At 42.4% G+C, this 21,495-nt stretch overlaps 1 protein-coding gene across 1 annotated transcript in view; it reads right to left on the reverse strand.

The window, feature by feature from the left end:
• Positions 1–21,495, reverse strand: part of acvr2aa (activin A receptor type 2Aa) — a 74,694-nt gene that overhangs the window by 33,431 nt on the left and 19,768 nt on the right. Inside the window, exons 2-3 of the mRNA XM_034185858.1 lie at positions 11,389–11,602; positions 1,526–1,638 (exon numbers count right to left, since the gene is read on the reverse strand). Of these exons, the coding sequence (XP_034041749.1) occupies positions 1,526–1,638; positions 11,389–11,602 (327 nt within the window). The remainder of the gene's footprint in view (positions 1–1,525; positions 1,639–11,388; positions 11,603–21,495) is intronic.

The raw sequence follows: 21,495 nt of genomic DNA on the forward strand, positions 1-21,495 counted from the left end.
GAGCAGATCTGATTTGATGCAGGTGTTAGTTTTGGGGCAGAAAATTTACAGGGTGATTCCATAATTTTTTCCTCAGAACTGAGTGATTCCATATTTTTTTTCCCTCTGCTTGGTCTAAAAAAGTAACTGTTACTGACTGCCACAATTATTTTTCCTGATTTCTTATAGTGTTTCTTAAAGCCAGAAAGTTGCCATTTGAAATGACTTTAGTTTTGTGTCATGTCTGTGATCTGCTTTTTTTCTACAAAATTAAACAACTGAATGAACATCCTCCGAGGCCGGCGATTCCATAATTTTTGCCAGGGGTTGTATCTTACAGCTTTATTTTAAAATGGATGAAATTCATTTTGTTCCTCAAAATTCTACATACAATCAGGTTCGGGCTCTGGCTGGGTCACTCAAGGTCATTCACAGAGTTGCACTGTTGAAAATTCTGCATTCCCATCTGGTTCTATGGTAACGGTGCCAAACACTGCAGCTTCTGTTTGAACACACCCATCTGACTTCAAATGGTTCCTCAGCTGACCATGAACAAACTAGGGCTGAAATGATTAGTCGAGTAACTCAAATAATTTGGTTACAAAAAAAACGTTCAAGGCAAATTCTGAGCTTTGAAGCTTCGTTTAATGTTGTAGTACATCTGCCAGGCCTATGTGTGGTGCTGCAACATCCCCAGAAAAAAACAAAACAGACTACAACATAACAGCTAATCAAATTAGCAATGATAGCTACAGCTTTCCAACACAACACACAGAGTAAAATAAAGCATTTTAAGCGAAAGAGGGTCCACGCTGATCATCTGAAATAGACTTACATTTAAAGCGAAGCAGTGTGTTTGTCTATTTTTAAAAACACACGGTCCGCTCGACGTGGGGAGTGACTAGTGACCCAGCGGCCGGCTGCTGTCTCTCTCTGCTCGGTGCGAGTCACAGCTCCATCCCCAGAGTGAGTGAAGAGGAGGACTTCTGCTGACAAACAGCAGAAGTCCAGTCTTTCTTCTGTGTTTCACATTTATTTTTCACGTTTCTGGGCAACACACAACGTTTCACAAAAAAAAAAACTTAAATAAAATAATAATTTTTAAAAAAGTGACTGCGAGGTTTGCATGTTCAACCTCCAGCTGAAATGCATCTGCTGAATCTCAGAGAGAGATAAAAAAAAAAACAAACAAAAAAAAAACATGCAGGGACCCAGTTCACCAACCTTTATAAAAAACAAACAAACTTAAAAATGGTTACTTTTTACAAGTTGGAGAAAACAAAACAAAACAGAAAGCCACATCCCATCACCATTTCAGCAAAATGTCAAGACTGGTGCAGAGACATTGTGCCATTGCGTAGGGAGAGCCCTGGACTACTGATGTTTAAAAACACAAAAGTAGTTTTTATCCGATTACTCGATTAATCACCAGAATAATTGATAGAATACTTGATTACTAAAATAATCAATAGCTGCGGCCCTAGAACAAACTAAGGCCACCTGCAGCAGACGTGCCTGAGCATGACACATATGACATTAAACCTACGTGGACATGGCGTCTGGGTTTCTGGACTGTAGAAGAACTTCTCATTGCATAAGTCACCTTCACAGCAGCAGAAGAAAACATCAGGAGCATCTTTCTTTTCCACACATTCATTCCTGTAACAACAAAATGTAGAGTGAAGATCTGTTAAAGTGACAGATAGCAGTTCGTCATGCAAATCTGAACTTAATTTAAGCTCTCAAGAAGAATATTAGCACATCTGCTGAGATAAAAAAAAAAAAACTCAACTTGTGAGCAGAGCACCTTTGTTTCCTCAGCCAAACAGAACAAGAAGGCAGAGGCTGTGTGAGCGCCCCCATCTGTTCGTGTAAGTGAATACCACTTATGAGGCACAGTAATTTATTCTTAAAAATGTGAGCACTTAATTTAGGAGTAATTCATTGTTTTCTCTGCGGTTCTGTGAACCTTCAAATAAGAGTACAGTCTGCACTGTCCCATGGTGTACTGGGCAACGTTACCCACTGACAAGTGACGCTTTTCTGCAGAAGACTTTTACAAAGTACAGTTCAGTGATTTTCACCTTCTCACCTCCACATCAAGAGGCTTACTGGAGTCACCATGTCAAACACACATACAAATACTAGTGGCAATCAAGAATAGGGATGGGTATCGAGAACCGGTTCCTTTCGGGTATCGTTAAGAAATGGTTCGATCCACCGACATCAATAACCTTTTTACTTAACAATTCCCTTATCGGTCCTTCAGAGTGGCTGTTGTTTTTGGGGGTGTTTGTCAGGAAAATTATCATTTCTCTACATTGATTACAGACCCTGCAGCGGGTCTGTAATCAACTTTTCTGCAGTGCAGCTTTGCTTTGAACCTTGAACCAATCGAAGCAGTGATTCGCAGATCAAAGCAGTGCTTCAATCATTGCTTCGTTAAGTTTTTTTTTTTTTTTCTTTCGCTTTCCCCTGCTAAAACCCCTAAAGAGCATATGGCTGTGAGTATTATTTACCTTTTTATGTTAAACCGACCGCTTATGGTCTTCTGAAACAGTTGATAGGTGTATTTTGCTGTGACTGTGCTGGAAATTATTAATCTTTCTTTAACTTCTGGATCTGTTCCTAAATGTTTCAAATCTGCAGTGATTAAACCATTACTTAAGAAACCTAATCTTGACCCTAGTATATTGACAAACTATCAGCCGATATCAAATCTATCATTTTTCTCTAAAATTCTGGAAAAAGTGGTGTCACGGCAGCTCGTAGACTATCTTACTGAGAATAATCTCTTTGAGCCACTGCAGTCTGCTTTCAGAAAATATCATTCCACAGAGACGGCTCTCACTAAAGTGGTGAATGATCATCTGCTTGCAATGGATTCAGACACCACTACGGTTCTGGTGCTGTTAAATCTCAGTGCTGCATTTGATACCGTGGATCATCATATTCTACTTGATAGGCTGGAAAATCATTTTGGGATTACTGGGAGTGCCCTTGCATGGCTGACGTCATACTTGACCAATCATTCTCATTGTGTTTTGTACAGTAACACTACCTCTAACCTTAGTGACATGAAATATGGGGTTCCACAGGGGTCTGTCTTAGGCCCCCTGCTTTTCTCCCTTTATATAGCACCCCTTGGGCACATATTGTGTTGTTTTGGGATTACCTCTCACTGCTATGCAGATGATACTCAGTTATACATGACAATAACTGCTGGTAATCTCGTTCACATAAAATCCTTAGAAGATTGCCTTGCAGCAGTGAGAAGTTGGATGTCTAGAAACTTCCTACTTTTAAACTCTGATAAAACTGAAATGATGGTTCTTGGTCAAGTAAGACATCAGCATCAATTTGACCAGTTAACGCTCAGCCTCAGCTCATGTGTCATACATCACACTGACAAAGTGAGGAACCTTGGGGTAATTTTTGATCCTTCATTGTCCTTTGGCCTCCAGATTAGAAATATTACTAGGACTGCTTTCTTCCACCTGCGAAATATAGCGAAGATTCATCCCATCCTGTCTATGGCTGATGCTGAGACCCTGATCCATGCATTTATCTCTTCTAGATTGGACTACTGCAATGTTCTATTTTCTGGTTTACCACAGTCCAGCATTAGGGGTCTCCAATTGGTTCAAAATGCTGCAGCCAGACTTTTGACACGAAGCAGAAAGTTCGACCACATTACACCCATTTTGGCGTCTCTTCACTGGCTTCCTGTCCCAGTGAGATCAGATTTTAAGGTTCTGCTACTAACCTATAAAATTATTCATGGACTGGCACCCTCCTACCTAGCTGACATAATTAAATCTTACGTACCAGCCTGGGCTTTACGTTCTAAGGGTGCAGGACTACTTTGTGTCCCTAAGGTGAATAAGAAGTCTGTGGGTCACAGAGCTTTCTCTTATCATGCCCCTGTTCTGTGGAATGATCTCCCTGCATCAATAAAACAGTCAGATTCTGTGGAGACTTTCAAGTCCAGACTTAAGACGCACTTATTTTCCCTTTCATATGGCTAGCATACTGGTACAGTTTTGTTTTATGCTTTTTACTCTTTTAATTCATTTTATTAGTAAACAGAGCGGGCTGCGGCCTCAACTTTACCTAAATTCTGGGTCTTTTAGTGAAGCTTAGGGCTAGTGGCCAGTGATCACCTTAGTATTTCTCTGTTTTTCTTGTTGTTTAATGCTGACAAATTATACTGTATTTCTTGTCTTTCTGATGCCTGATTCTTTTTTTTCCTCTCTGTTTAAGGTGCAGCTCCATCCAGAGATGGGAGCTGTGTTCGTGTTGGCGATCCTCCTGTCCTGTGCGCCAATAGCATTTCTTGTATATTCGTCCATGAATTGTTCTGTGAATTGTTCTGTAATTTGTGTCTGTATCATGGCCCAAGCAGAGGGTCACCCCTTTGAGTCTGGTCTGCTTGAGGTTTCTTCCTCAGAGGGAGTTTTTCCTTACCACTGTTGCTCTGGGGGTTGGTAGGGTTAGACCTTACCTGTGTGAAGCCCTTTGAGGCAACTCTGTTGTGATTTGGCGCTATATAAATGAAAATAAATTGAAATTGAAATTAAATTTTATAACTTAAAAACGGGACCGATGCTAACACGTTGGCATGTCTATGGCATTTTCAATGTTACGTAAAGTTAGCATTAAGCAGTTGCAGCTGTCAAGCGTTTGTTGTAAAAGAGTCAAATGTATTACAAATTGTAATATTTTTTAATTTATTTTTGTTTATATATTAATAATAATAGCAAGCACAACAATAATAGTAATAATAACTAATCTAATGATTATATACAATTTTAGAGAAAGAGACAAAAAGAACCTGAATAAAAACACAACAGAAAATATAAAACCAACTAACAATGAACATAAATACATACATACATACATAAGTGTTTCCTGTGAACACCTAGTGACTCTTACACCTCCATTTCATCCCTGTTTTAAGTTTAATGACAATTTGTTTTGGTCAAACCATATTTTCAATGTGTTAATTTCTTCAGTGATTTCCTCCAGAACTATCTGCCAAACTAGAAAACTGCTGCATCCTAGTAAGAGCAGAATACTACTGGAATGAATATGAATAAGTTTTTTTTTTCTCACTAAATGGATTCAGCACTCACTGCAGTTTATTGTCTGGAAGAGTCCCAGATTGCATTTCAGAGCTTCTAGAATTCAAACATTTTCGTGCGGGTGGTGTTGGGCGGTAATTTTGGGTTTCAGCTTTTTTTTGTTTTTCATCACTTTCATCTCTGAATATTTGAAATCGTGAGTCACTTTTGTGTGGATTAAAGTTACTAACTGGGACTCCTGTCTTGTTGCAAGAAAGAAACGAGAATCGTCCTCCGTTCTGTTCACACAGCTCCAAACGCTGCGCGGCTCTCTGACGAGTCAAGATAGAACGATAGAATCCAGTCGGAATTAATAACTTCAAAGTGAAACACCGTTTTGTTTATTTTTATTTATGTCCAGAGATCAAGGATACAGTGACCAATTTCATATTTATTTACTTTAAGACTCAATTAAATACATAGGAAACCTGTAAAGCCTACTTTTAGTACAAAATTCACAAGCGGAATCGATAAGGAATCGGATCGATAAAATCTTATCAATACCCATCCCTAATCAAGAATAAGGTATTGTGCTCACATGTTTTTACAAAGTACACTCCAGTGACAACCTTTCGACCCCCCAAACCAATAGAATTCTTGGGGTCACTATGCATAATGCATATACCAAGTTTAGTGACAACTGGGTCAGTACAACTAAAGTAATCTCACTCACAAGTGAAATGTTGCATGAATGATTGATTCCCGGTGTCACAGACCAAATGGTCCCCTCTAAAAATCGGTCCACCCTGCCTTCACTGCACATGAGTCACTTCTGAGCATCAGCAGTGATTCACCGATTATCGCCTCGTTTCTGCTTCAAACGTCAAAAATCCAATTTAAACCATCCCAAACGGAGCCCATTTGGTTTTGGCTAAGTTGTTTTTCTAGTTTGGTCTTGTAACCCAATTTAGCCTTCCTGATCTCGGTTTTAATTTCTCTTTGTAGCTTTAACACCTCCTCCCGATTTCCCTCACGAAAGGCTTTCATTTTCCTGTTGATTAAAATTCTTACAGATCTTGAAAACCAAGGTTTACTGTTCGGATATATTTTAACAGTCTTTTTAAGAATCAAAAGATCTTCACAGAAGGTTACATAGCTGCTGATAACATCAGTCAGCTCATCAATATCAGATGAGCTTTCTTTAAAAATATCCCAGTCAGTGCTTTCAAAGCAGCCTTGAAGGCCCATAACAGCATCCTCTGTCCACAGCTTGGACTGCCTGGTCAAAGCTCTGCCCTTCCTCAAAACAGAGCGATACGTTGGGATCAGCTGCACGCAGTTGTGGTCAGAACTCCCCAAGGGTGGGAGAGAGTAGGACCTACATGCTCCTTTAACCGAACCATAACACATGTCCAAGATTTTACACTCAACAAAAATATAAACGCAACACTTTTGGTTTTGCTCCCATTTTGTATGAGATGAACTCAAAGATCTAAAACTTTTTCCACATACACAATATCACCATTTCCCTCAAATATTGTTCACAAACCAGTCTAAATCTGTGATAGTGAGCACTTCTCCTTTGCTGAGATAATCCATCCCACCTCACAGGTGTGCCATATCAAGATGCTGATTAGACACCATGATTAGTGCACAGGTGTGCCTTAGACTGCCCACAATAAAAGGCCACTCTGAAAGGTGCAGTTTTATCACACAGCACAATGCCACAGATGTCGCAAGATTTGAGGGAGCGTGCAATTGGCATGCTGACAGCAGGAATGTCAACCAGAGCTGTTGCTCGTGTATTGAATGTTCATTTCTCTACCATAAGCCGTCTCCAAAGGCGTTTCAGAGAATTTGGCAGTACATCCAACCAGCCTCACAACCGCAGACCACGTGTAACCACACCAGCCCAGGACCTCCACATCCAGCATGTTCACCTCCAAGATCGTCTGAGACCAGCCACTCGGACAGCTGCTGAAACAATCGGTTTGCATAACCAAAGAATTTCTGCACAAACTGTCATAAACCATCTCAGGGAAGCTCATCTGCATGCTCGTCGTCCTCATCGGGGTCTCGACCTGACTCCAGTTCGTCGTCGTAACCGACTTGAGTGGGCAAATGCTCACATTCGCTGGCGTTTGGCACGTTGGAGAGGTGTTCTCTTCACGGATGAATCCCGGTTCACACTGTTCAGGGCAGATGGCAGACAGCGTGTGTGGCGTTGTGTGGGTGAGTGGTTTTCTGATGTCAATGTTGTGGATCGAGTGGCCCATGGTGGTGGTGGGGTTATGGTATGGGCAGGCGTCTGTTATGGACGAAGAACACAGGTGCATCTTATTGATGGCATTTTGAATGCACAGAGATACCGTGACGAGATCCTGAGGCCCATTGTTGTGCCAACATCCAAGAACATCACCTCATGTTGCAGCAGGATAATGCACGGCCCCATGTTGCAAGGATCTGTACACAATTCTTGGAAGCTGAAAATGTCCCAGTTCTTGCATGGCCGGCATACTCACCAGACATGTCACTCATTGAGCATGTTTGGGATGCTCTGGACCGGCGTATACGACAGCATGTACCACTTCCTGCCAATATCCAGCAACTTCGCACAGCCATTGAAGAGGAGTGGACCAACATTCCACAGGCCACAATTGACAACCTGATCAACTCTATGCGAAGGAGATGTGTTGCACTCCATGAGGCAAATGGTGGTCACACCAGATACTGACTGGTATCCCCCCCCCCCATTAAAACAAAACTGCACCTTTCAGAGTGGCCTTTTATTGTGGACAGTCTAAGGCACACCTGTGCACTAATCATGGTGTCTAATCAGCATCTTGATATGGCACACCTGTGAGGTGGGATGGATTATCTCAGCAAAGGAGAAGTGCTCACTATCACAGATTTAGACTGGTTTGTGAACAATATTTGAGGGAAATGGTGATATTGTGTATGTGGAAAAAGTTTTAGATCTTTGAGTTCATCTCATACAAAATGGGAGCAAAACCAAAAGTGTTGCGTTTATATTTTTGTTGAGTGTATTTTGCCTAGTTGCGCATGTGACATACTGATAAAAGTTCCTCAGAACATGTTTCAAAGAGCATTGGTTAAAATCACCAAGAACAAAGATGGGTGCATCTGGACATCTAGACTGCAGCTTTTGAGTCACATTAAGAATAGTCTCAGATACTCTGTCGACTTTTGCTTTGGGATGTACATACGCCACAACAACAACTATTTGTGGAAATTCTCGGGGTAAATATGGTGGCCGTAAGGACACCGCTAAAAGCTCTACATCTTCAGTGCAGTGTTTGTCTCTCACAATGACATTCTTACACCAGCGCTCATTGATGTAAAGACACACTTCTCCCCCCTGTGATTTGCCAGTCACATCTACGTCACGATCGAGACGAAGGGGTTCCCCGAAGTTATCCAGTGCCAAATTTGCGTCAGCGTCTTTATCCATAAGCCAGGATTCCGTTATTGCTAACAGGCACGCCTCCCTGAATTCATGTTGGAAATGTATTTGTGCCTGTAGCTCATCAACTTTATTTCTGAGTGACTGAACATTCATCAGAATCATAGACGGCAGGGGGATCCAATTCATGGCTTGTCTCCGCAGCCGCTGATGCGCGCCGCCCCTTTTCCCTCACTTCCTGGTTTTGCGAGGAGAAACAGAGTTTTTAACCCTAACCCTCGTTTCTGCTTAAAACTGACTTTAGAATTATTGAAGAAGGTTTACTTTGTCATCTGATGGTTAATAATCACATTATTCCATTTGATCGCGTTGGGTGAAGAGAGTCAGACTCAGATGTGCTGCTGTGGCCCAAAATGACACATACGCAGTGAAGGCAGGGCGGACCAATTTTTAGGGGGAACCGTTCGGTCTGTGACACAGGCGCATGGTGACATATGGACCACTGGCTGAGCTGTGGGAAAAATTATTTATGTGTTTCATTATGCCAGTGTCAGGTACAAAGAGAGAATCATTTATTAAAGCATTCAGACGACTGCCTGCCAACCCAGTTGTTGAAAGGAGGACATGTTCAGTCATCCGCCAAGACAAGACATTGTTGAAGAACTTAGCCAAACCCCAACTCTTGAAAGAAACTCTTGTTGCTCTTAGCAGGGCTATTCAACAGGGCGCCATTCTACTACGATCACCCACTATAAAAGAACGTGTGGAAACGGGATGAAATGACTTATTCCAACTTACTTCCTAACTGGCTGGTTTACGAAGTGCAGACCTGCCAACCCACCTGAAAATGACAGAAAGGAGCTCCACCAGAGCTGTTCAACTATAAACAAAAACAGCAACAAATGCTGCTTCTGTTTCAAATGTTCACTGCGAAGGAGCACTATCAAGGCTTAGTGGTTAGCACCGTTGCCTCACAGGGAGAAGGTTGTGGGTTTGATTCCCACCTGTGGCCTTTCTGTGTGGAGTTTGCATGTTCTCCCCATGTTTGTGTGGGTTCTCCCCGGGTGCTCCGGCTTCCTCCCACATCGAAAGAGACACAGGTTAGGCGGACTGGAAACTTTAAATTGTCTGTAGGTGTGTGTGCTGGTGTGAATGTGTTTGTTTGTCTATATGTGTCCCTGTGACAGACTGGTGTCCTGTCCAGGGTGAACCCTGCCTCACGCTCTATGGCTGCTGGAATAGGCTCCAGCCCCCATGACCTTTAATTGGACTCAGCGGTTGAGGATGAGAGTGATCACTATCAAACAAGTTTCAATCTGTGTAGACCTACCACCGCCACCTGAAAACCCTCGAGTGATTCCACCAACGCTGCCTGAGGAGTGTCCTCCACATCCAGTGGAAAGACTCCAACATCAGCGTCCTGTCTGAAGCTGAGCTCCAGAGCACCAAGTGTGTCATCAAGGACCAGCTTTGGTGGGTGGGTCCTGTCATGAGGATGGATGACAGACGACTACCCAAACATATTTTCTACTCTCAGATGATTGAAGGAAAACAGTCCAGAGGAGAGCAGAACAAACACTACAAGGATCTCCTGATGCACAACCTCAAGAACTGCTCCATCAACTAGAAGACCTGGAAAGAACACGAGGGACTGAGCCAGCTGGTGAGCAAAGATCCACACGGGAGTGCGATGCGCAACAAGACTCTGCCTTTCTCTACATCCACCATCCCGTCCGGAAATCAACCAAGAATCCATTTTTCTCACCACAACGGCTGCTGGCTTAAAAGCACTGAACCCATCACCTTAACAATATTAAAACCAAAACCAAGGATCCACCCTGCCTGAGGGAGAGGAGGATGATGAAAACTTTAAATTCAAACAAACTGATTTTACTTCTGTAAAGTGCATAAAAGTTTTCACTTTTCCTTCCCTCAACAACCGACATTCCATTTAAAACAGAATGAAAAAGGAGTGCGTTTTAGAGGTTTTTGCAGAAGCTGACAGCATGGTGGCGCAGTGGTTAGTGCTCTCTATCCTGGGTTCAACGCACAGGTCCTCCATGAGGAGGGTGCAGACGCTTTTTCCACTACCAAAAACATGAACATGAAGTTATTCCGCTTTTAAGCTCTGCAGCTGCATCAGAGAGGACAAAGAGTATGAAACTTTGACAAGCCAAGTCATGGATCCACACCGGATCCACTGCGGTATCCGAGAGTGGAAGGAGCCAAAAGAAGCAGAAAGAAAAAAGCTGGGAGTCCAGCTGAGCAAGCTGGAGAGAACTTCAAAACCTGCACGAATTTAAACCAACTTTCCCCACTTTTACAGACCTCAAAACCAGGACACACATGTTCAGGAAAACTGTGCCTGTGTGACAGGTGACAGATACTTTACTGTCAAGTTTGATAATATTACATATGTTCTTAGATATTAGCATGGGGTCAGAACCCATCCTATCCACAATCAAATTACTTCCTCCCCTGCCAGATTTGATGAAAATCAGATCAGGCATTCTTAAAATATCTTAAGGCATATAAATGTAGTTAACATGGAGGCCAAGCTGATCACAAGAGTGTACAAGTGCTGTGGTTTAGGTTACTGGACATTAATTCATCAAAGCTTCTGTCCGACTTGTGGTTACGATGAAGACTATCAGATGTTAAAGATCAGGATAAGCTGCATGGAAGATGTAAGAAATAAACTGCTGATGTCTACTTTTTACAGCTACTTAAGGTCAGTGTTTCATGTTCTTCAAAATCTACAATTCTGTGACTGTAGTTGTAGAAATACTCAGTTCCAAAATTAGACTTTGCTGACATTCACAGCTCTGGATTGTACATTTACTATAAAGAATATGTTTTAGTATTGTACTAAAATACATGGGGACCCTCAGTATCTTGGCTTTAAGACAGACTATATATAACCTGTCGTAACAGTTGACGTCATCCAGCCAGCAGCCCTGTCTGACCACCTCCACAACGCCTGACACGTTCCTCCAGGTGGCAAAGCAGTGCAGCCGCTTGTCTTTCTCCCCAGAGCAGGTCTCCACACCGCTGAGGTTCCCCCGTGTCTCCATCACGGAGGGGTTATAGTTGTAGTGGATGCATGTCTGCGTCTCTGAGCGGCCCAGGATGGCACCTGATAAGCACAAAAAGGATGGCAGTGAGTAAAAGCCGACATGCCAACATCATGACGTGAAAATCAGCCACATGCTGAATATTTAAAACAAAAGTGTGAACGAAATATGTACATAAATACATATTTACAATAAGCCACAGTTCCATGAATTATAGGGACACCTAGTAAACGGTAAATGGACTGCATTTATATAGCGCTTTTCCATCTGCATCAGACACTCAAAGCGCTTTACAATTCTGCCTCACATTCACCCCGATGTCAGGGTGCTGCCATACGAGGTGCTCACTACACACCAGGAGCAATAGTGGATTAAAGGCCTTACCCAAGGCCCCCTTAGTGATTTTCCAGTCAGGCGGTGATTTGAACCCATGATTTTCTGGACTCAAGCCCAACACCTTAACCACTAGACCATTACCTCCCCCTAGTAATGTTGAAGGTGGTTTTGAAAACACCTAGTGGCAAGGTTTCATATTGCAGCCCATCCAATAGCCTGTAATTCCATTCTCCAAATGGACACTGGGTCAGAGGGCCTGCCGATATTTACCTCGGCTGTATGCATGTGTGCTTCTGATTGGATTTTCCTGCACGGCAGATAATCAAATTGATTTGGTGAACACCAACAAGCAAGCATCTCCAACCTCCAACCCTCTTACTAAAATGCAGATAAAGTGCTATGTACTTAAGCTACTAGAGGTGTTGAAAAATTATTAAAATTCAATTTGAAACATTGAAAAATGATTTTAAAAAAAAAACATTGTTTTGTTTGCTTCTCCTCACTGCCTCACTCACTCCACACTTCTGTCCCCGTTCCTGCTGTCTGCAGGAGGCGGCAGAGTCAGTGAGCTGTGTGTATGCACAGACTGAAGGAGAACTAGCATGGCAGCCTGTATCAACTCCGTCTGGAACGTTTGGAAAAAAATTAGTTTGCTTACAGATTTCTTCCAAACTAGGAACATAAAAGGCAAAGTGTGCAGAATTAAATTACTGTCTCTGTATCAGATCAGACTGTGTTGCATGCATGCTTAGACAAACAACGTGACCAACTTATTACAAAGTCGATGTTTTATAATATGAATTGCTGTACAATTCCAGGGAAGGGATGTCTGCCGAACAGCGACGCTGACTACAATGATTTTTAATCTGTACGGTGATGCTTTATGATATGCTGTAATTTGCACACAAGCTAAAATTTTAAATTGACAAAATGTTGAAGGCGCACGACTAGTCAAAAAAGAAAAAAAAAGTGCTGCAGAACAAATTTTTCCAATGCCAATGACAAGAGCTGTAATCCAATTCAAAAATGTGTCATGAAAAAAGAAAGTTTAAATTTACTGTCTCGTAGTGTTAAAATCCAACACTTTGCTCTCTGCAGCTCAGATTAAAGCTGCTGTATGAAAATTTTTGAACATGGCAGGAACGCTATACCCATCTAATATTGATGTGTTTTTAACATTTCAAACATTAGTTATGACAAATAGATATATAATATCAAATGATATAAAATATAAAATATAACAAAATAATGAAGATGTGGCTTTTACAATTGATAAAAATTATAAATCCTGAATTATTATTGTTAACTCTCTGGAGTCATTTGACGCCGATCTGTGTCAAAGATCACAAGACCGAAATAAGTGTCCCTCACAACCAAATGCCCCATGCTTTCAGTTTGAATGTTTATTGAAAGTGTAGACTTCAATCTTTAATCCAGTTTTCAAATCAACTCAGTAAAACCTGAGTAATGATTAATGTTCGGAAGGTTTTTGCTGCATTATTATGGTGATGTGTGTGGAGCAGTTCTCTGTTCGTGCGCTCCACCAACACATGCGAGCGAACGGACGGACTCTCTCTCTCTCTCTCTCTCTCTCCCTCACTCTGCCTGCAGCAGTTTCAAAGTGAAAGAAACCATGACTGTCCCTTTATGATTTAGTGATAAACGTACATGCTACACCAAAACTGAACATAATAGTTGATTGCAGAGGCGCTGCATTCACCGTGCGTGCATGCACTTTTTCCCTCATTCCTCTGTTATGGGGGGTGGGATGGACGATATACCAGTGCCACCGATATGACTGGCCGATATATGTTATTTTTTAAAATATTGGTATCGGGCCGATGAGTAAAAATGCTCACCGATGTTTTGTCTTGTTTGTGGCAGCGTGTGATTCAATGTTCTGTGATTCCAAACAGTCCACAAATTTGATGACGCATTTGAAAAACAATCATTCAACGGTGTACAATGAATACAAGCAACAAGCTAATAGTAGCAGCAAGCCCACCGCTACAGCTAAACAGGAGACCATTCCGTACACGCTGGAGAAAAAAAATTCAGCAAAGATTCAGCTAAAGCCATATCCATAACAAGAAGGATAACTGAAATGATTGCGCTGGATGACCAACCATTCTCTATAGTAGAGAACCATTCTCTATAGTAGAGAACGTGGGATTTCGTCGGCTTATGGAACAGGTTGAGCCCCGCTACAGCATTCCAAATCACCATTATTTTTCGGACACTGAACTGCCGGAGCTGTACAAAGTTGTTGCTACACGCATTCACAAGCTGTTGGATGGAAATGCGACTGATATCAGCTTCACGATGGACATCTGGAGCTCCACCGTCAACCAAATAAGTATGTTAAGTCTCACTGCTCGGTGGATCAATGATGATTTTAAGCGACAACGAGCCATGTTGCATGTTCAGAAATTCACAGGCTCACACACAGGCGCTGCCATTGCCGCCACGTTTAATAACATGTTGACTCATTGGAACATTTCAAGGCAGAAAGTGCACGTAGTCCTTCGTGAGAACGCCGCCAATATGCAGAAGGGACTTGACGAATGTGGCATTAAAAGCCTCAGTTGCATGGCTCACAAAATACAGCTAACAGTACAAGATGGGCTAATTAGCCAGCGTAGCGTCTCTGACTATGTAACAATTGGAAGACGATTAGTGGGACATTTCAAGCATTCGCAGCTCGCTACATCATGACTGCATGGCATTTAAACAGACCTGGGCTTGCCCAACAAGACCCTCCAACAAGATGTCACGACTCCTTGGAATAGTACGCTGTACGTGATGAAAAGTTTACTGGAACAGAAACGTGTGCTTGGAGTGTATGGGACTGATCATGAGCTTCCCGTGTCATTCACTATGAGTCAATGGAGTCTTATCAAAAACATGACCGCACTGCTGAGCCCATTTGAACAACTGACGTGAGAAATAAGCTCACATTCAGCTTCTACTGCTGACGTGATACCCACCGTTGTGGCACTGAAATGTTTACTGAGTAAGACAGTGGACACAGATGCAGGAGTCGGCACTGCAAAGGCTACTTTATTCTAAGCTATTGATAAGCGCTTCACGTCAAGTTTTTCTGAACCGCTTTACTATCTGGCAACCATTTTGGACCCAAGGTACAAAGACTGTTATTTTGACACTACAGTGAGGACAACTGCCATTACCGAACTGCAGCAAGAGATTCACAGGATGACAAACGAGAATGAAAAAAAAAAAATCACCTGGAGAGGAGGAGGAGCCAGGGGAAAAGAGACGCAGACTGAGTGATGAAGCACGACATTCACTGATGGACATGTATGATGTGATTTTGGAGGAAAGGCAGAGCTCAGAGCAGCACATACTCCAAACAAGCACAGCAGTTGGTCAGGTGAGTCTTTTACATAAAGTACCTAATATAATTTTATATTTAGTGATGCAATTTCGTTAATATAAGTATGTAGCGCCCTCTTGTGTTGAGTCAATTTCGGCATATTCTCCTTTATCATTGGTGGAAAACGCATGACGTGAACCAATCAAAACCACTGATTCCACATGGATTGTTGGAGGAGCCCACGTGGGATTGTTCCTGAGGGGAACAAAAAGGCCACCAGAGACAAAGGATGCCCCCAAGTGGTCAGCAGCAGGAATGACAGTATCAGGCCATTCCAAAGCCAATCAATACAAGTCAGAGAAGTCTTGCTTTGGACAGGAAATGTTTATCTGAGTGGCAAAAATATAATTTGTGTGGCATATTATTGCATGTAAAATGCTGCCCAAAAAAAAAAAAAAAAAAACCTGCCTAAAACACTCCTGCATTTTAACCCTCTGAGGTCCAAGGGCATTTTTTGGACAGTTCACTCGCCTGGCATAAATGTTTTATTATTGCTGTTAACAGCTCTCTCTGCATCCCACAATCAAGTTTTATGTCTCTTTTTTTTCCGGACAACCTGTGCTTTCAGAATATATATGTTTTAGTTGTGTTTTATAAGTGTCAAAGGTTTACAATCAGAAATAGGCAAATAAAAAATAAAGCAAAAAATAATTTAACTAGTGAAGCAATCCTGATAGTTACACACTCTTTGTTTGAGCACATGAGATTGTCATCAGAGGTGCTCCGTCTGTTGCACTGATCGCTGTGCATAATGGCACAGGGCACACTGAGTATGTACAAATAGTGTATACTCACTGGAGCACCCAGGGGGCTATTCAAACGGGCCAACTAGAAAACGATCTTTGGCTTTTCACGTGAGGTAAATCTGCCCTATGATTGGATTTTAGAAAACCATGTGATGATGAACCAATTCCGATTGGACACTAACATTGTGCATGTCATCACACAGCTTCTATGAGGAGTGCAAAGATGGCCGATGGCTGGCTCGAAAGTCCGCGGAGTTAACTTTTCAGCAAAAAAAAAAGTAAGTTTCTATCTCCTATCATTAAAAATTATTTATAATTTAGTAAAGCTTGGTCTTAGCCGTCGTATACGACGGCATCGGCCCCAGAGGGTTAATGCAAATACATGTATATAACTTTGTTTTTGCTGCATTTTTTACATGTTTTCTTTTAAACTTACAATTTATATTTACATCCGAAGTTATAAAAATGGTTCGGTAAAGATGTTTGTGGTTTTCAGAGTAAAAAAAATAAAACAACCTTTTTTCATATTCAAATTTCATGTTTTTGCATGAACTAAGGTTCCCTGTGTTAATATAGAACGCCAGAATGGAAGAAAAACTGTAAAGTCTAGGGCTGAAACGATTAGTCGATTAACTCGAATAATTCAATTACAAAAAATGTTCGAGGCAAATTCTGTGCCTCGAAGCTTCGTTTAACGTTGTAGTACATATGCCAGGCCTGTGTGTTGTGCTGCAACGTCTGCAGAAAAAAAAAAAACAAACAGAAGAAGACTGGAGCATAACAGCTAATCAAATTAGCAACAATAGCTGCCGCTTTCCAACGTGACACACAAAGTAAAATAAAGCCTTTTAAGAGAAAGATGGTCCACGCTGATCATCTGAAATAGACTTACTGCGCATTTAGAGAGAAGCAGTGTGTTTGTTTTTAAAAAAACACACGGTCTGCTCTACATGGGAAGGGACTATAGAGAGTTTTCAATCACGTGACCAATTTGCTGCAGGACAGGTGCCGTCTCCATTCTGGATTACAAGGAGGCTGGCACGTGACAGAAAAATGGAGAGACTGTACAGTTATTACGCTTATTATGCTTTAAATCCTCGAGATAAAGCTATTTATCATGATCGATGTGTAGCAGTTTGTTCAGTGGAGCCGTATTTTGTACCAGATAGTGAATTTAGTGGTGATGTAACGAACTGGCCGACAGTGTCACACTGCGATATTGTGAACTAGGAAGCTGCCGACCAGATCAGCCTCGCCGGCCTCCTGCAGAGCATCACAGCGGAGCTCTGAAAGCGGAGGTCGTCTTGAAGTCCTGAGCGATTTCTCTCAACAGGCGCTAGAAGGGCAGCTTGTGGATCAGCAGCTCGGTGCTCGAGGACCACAATGTAAATAAGCATCTGTATTGGAAGCGTTCTTGTGTTATCCTCAGCGGTATTTTTATGTATTCTTATATCATTTTATTGCCGAATAAAATAAGATAAAATTCTGGTAACAATGGATTTCTGTTAGCGGCGGATCTCTCTCAGCGCCACGGTGCGGAAAGGCTTCTTCACAACGACGTTGAAGACGTTTCCCTGAGAAAACATCACACATCAGCACCACCTGACAATGTGTCTGTTGGTTAGAAATGGTATAATTACTCCAAAAAGATTCCAATAGTGGTAGATAGACAGTCAGACGGTTTAAAAACATATACATACATACATCTTCTATATTATAAAAGCCAAGTGGTCTCTGTGTGTGTGTGTGTGTGTGTGTGTGTGTGTGTGTGTGTGTGTGTGTGTGTGTTTGGCTTCGATAATGCAGAAACCGGGAAGAGCTGACATTTGCCATTTGGTATGCTTATGTATTTTGGGTCAAGGACGAACGCTGCGAAAAGGGAAAGTTGATAGGACATAAATTGTTTTTTGAAGAAATGAGCAATTTTAGTGAAACAGTAAACAATGGATGTTGTGCTAAAATGCACCATGGGAGTTTGGGGTTTTGGGACTTTAAACGTTATTGTGGTTTATGTTATTTTAACAGTGCTGTTAGTGTTTCACACCCCCTCAGTGAAAGACAAACAGCCTGAACAATATTGTTAAAATCTGTTCAAAGATTATCGGAGTGAAACAAAGATTTAAACTCAGATCCTCCGGAAGGCTGACAGCATCTTGTCGTTGTCAGGTCATGTTCTTTCAAGGGAGTTTTCTCTGCTTCCTTCAGGACGCTGGTATGCTTCACCAGATCGTAGAACCAACCGTTTTTTAAAGTCGTTTATTCCTTCGGTGATTTGACTTTCAAATGTTCTGTAGCCCTGGCGTGTTTTATTTATTTATTCTGGCTGCTTCTTTGTCTTTCGGCTGTTCCCGTTAGGGGGCGCCACAGCAGATCAATCGTTTCCATCTCACCCTGTCCTCTGTATCTTCCTCTGTCACACCAACCACCTGCATGTCCTCCCTCAGCACATCCATAAACCTCCTCTTTGTCCTCCCTCTTCTCCTCCTGCCTGGTGGCTCCATCCTCAGCATCCTTCTCCCTATATACCCTGGGTCCCTCCTCTGCACATGTCCAAACCATCTCAGTCTCGCCTCTCTGACGTCCCACCTGAGCTGTCCCTCTGATATGTTCATTCCTAATCTTGTCCATTCTTGTCACTCCCAAAGAGAATCTCAACATCTTCAGCTCTGCCACCTCCAGCTCCGCCTCCTGTCTTTTTGTTAGTGCCACTGTCTCTAAACCGTACAACATAGTTGGTCTCACTACTGTCTTGTAAACTTTCCCCTTCACTCTTGCTGATATTCTTCGGTCACAAATCACTCCTGCCACCTTTCTCCACCCACTCCACCCTGCCTGCAATCTCTTCTTCACCTCTTTACCACACTCTCCATTACTTTGAACAGTTGACCCCAAATATTTAAACTCATCTACTTTCACCACTTCTACTCCTTGTAACTGCACTATTCCACTGGGATTCCTCTCATTCACACACATATACTAAGTCTTGCTTCTACTAACTTTCATTCCCCTTCTCTCCAAAGCATATCTCCACCTCTCCAGACTACACTCAACTTGCTCTCTCACTGCAGATCACAATGTCATCTGCAAACATCATAGTCCATGAGGACTCCTGTCTGAGCTCATCCGTCAACCCGTCCATCACCACTGCAAACAAGAAAGGGCTCAGAGCTGATCCTTGGTGTAATCCCACCTCCACCTTGAATGAGTCTGTCATTCCGAATGCGCATCTCACCACTGTCACACTATTCTTGTACTGCGCGTACTGTTTGTCAGGCAACGGCTTCTGTACTGCAGCGTCCCCGTGAGGGGAGGGTCCGGCGTGCTTCAAATATTCGTGAGCTGCAGCTTAGCATGGCGGACAAAGAGCTAATTCAGCCAGCACCGTCTTTGCTAAAGGCAAATGTTTGAGTGCATTTTGGATTTTATTATTTGCTGCGTAAGAAGGAGCTTGACATGACTTATGCAGTGTGCAAAATCTGCAAAATGAAAGTTAAGTACTTCGGAAACACTTCAAATCCGCAAGCCCACATGCTACGTCATCACCCAGAGCTAAAAGAGCGGAGCAGCGGTCTCTGCCAACAACTGACCAGCGCTTCGCTAAACTGCCAGCCAACTCCAAACGAGCAAAGCAGATAAGTAAATTTACATCTAGAATCACTTGATTAACCTTGTAAAGCTGCATTTTCTTAAACATAAACATTTTTTAAGTAATATAACTATTTCTCAGAGCTCATTGAATCGAAAATCGATTCTGAATCAAATCATCACCCCAAGAATCAGAATCAAATTGAATCGTGAGTAGTTGTACAATTCACATCCCTACTAACATACTTCTCTGCCACTCCAGACTTTCTCATACAATACCACAGCTCTTCTCTTGGCACCCTATCATAAGCTTTTTCTAAGTCCACAAACACACAATGTAACTCTTTCTGGCCTTCTCCGTACTTCTCCAACAGTATTCTCAGCGCAAACACTGCATCTGGGGAGGTTTTGCATCTGCATTAGGGGAGGTGATGGTCTAGTGGTTAAGGTGTTGGGCTTGAGTTCAGAAGATCATGGGTTCAAATCCCCACCTGACTGGACAATCACTAAGGGCCCTTGGGCAAGGCCTTTAATCCCCTATTGCTCCCGGTGTGTAGTGAGCGCCTTGTATGGCAGCACCCTGACATCGGGGTGAATGTGAGGCATAATTGTAAAGCGCTTTGAGCATCTGATACAGATGGAAAAGCGCTATATAAATGCAGTCCATTTACCATTTACCATCTGTAGTGCTTTTTCTCGGCATGAAACCATATTGCTGCTCACAGATCTTCACCTGTTTTCTAAGCCTAGCTTCTACTACTCTTTCCCATAACTTCATGCTGTGGCTGATCAACTTTATGCCTCTGTAGTTACTGCAGCTCTGCATATCACCCTTGTTCTTGAAACTAGGAACCAGCACACTTCGTCCTCACTCCTTAGGCATCCTCTCACTTTCCAAGATTTTATTAAACAATCTGGTTAGAAACTCTACTGCCATTTCTCCTAGACATTTCCAGGCCTCCACTGGAATGTCATCTGGACCAACTGCCTTTACACTCTTCATCCTCTTCATAGCAGCCCTTACTTCTTCCTTACTAATCTCTTGTACTTCCTGATTTACTCTCACCACGTCATCCAGCCTTTTCTCTCACTCTTTCTTTATTCATCAGCTCTTCAAAATATTCCCTTCACCTTCTCAGCACACACTCCTCACTTGTCAGCACATTACCATGTGCATCTTTTACCACCCTAACCTGCTGCACATTCTTTCCAGCTCTGTCCCTTTGTCTGGCCAATTGGTACAAGTCCTTTTCTCCTTCCTTACTATTCAACCTCTCGTACAGCTCGCAATATGCCTTTTCCTTCGCTTTTACCACTTCTCTTTTCGCCTTACCCCGCATCTCCTTGTACTCCTGTCTACTTTCTTCATCTCTCCGACTATCCCAAAACTTTTTCGCCAACCTCTTTCTCCTTATGCTTTCCTGGACCTCTTCATTCCACCACCAAGTCTCCTTGTCTTCCCTTCACTGTCCAGATGTCATACCCTGTACTGTCCTAGCTGTCTCCCTCACCACATCTGCAGTACTTTTCCAGTTGTCTAAAATTGCTTCCCGTCCAACCAGTGCTTCTCTCAGCTGCTTGCTAAATTTCAAACAACAGTGTTCCTCCTTCATCTTCCACCATCTGATCCTTTGTTGAGCTCTCACTCTCTTCTTCACCTCTAAAGTCATCCTACAAACAACCATCCTATGCTGTCTAGTGACACTCTCTCCTGCCACCACCTTACAGTCTCTGATTTCTTTTAGCTTGCATCTCCTATAAAGAATGTAGTCCACCTGTGTGCACCTTCCTCCACACTTATATGTTACCCTGTGCTCCTCCCTTTTCTTAAAGTAGGTATTCACCACAGCCATTTCCATCCTTTTTCCAAAATTAACTACCATCTGTCCTTCCC

Source organism: Thalassophryne amazonica, chromosome 14, assembly GCF_902500255.1.
Source record: "Thalassophryne amazonica chromosome 14, fThaAma1.1, whole genome shotgun sequence".
Classification (NCBI taxonomy): Eukaryota; Metazoa; Chordata; class Actinopteri; order Batrachoidiformes; family Batrachoididae; genus Thalassophryne; species Thalassophryne amazonica.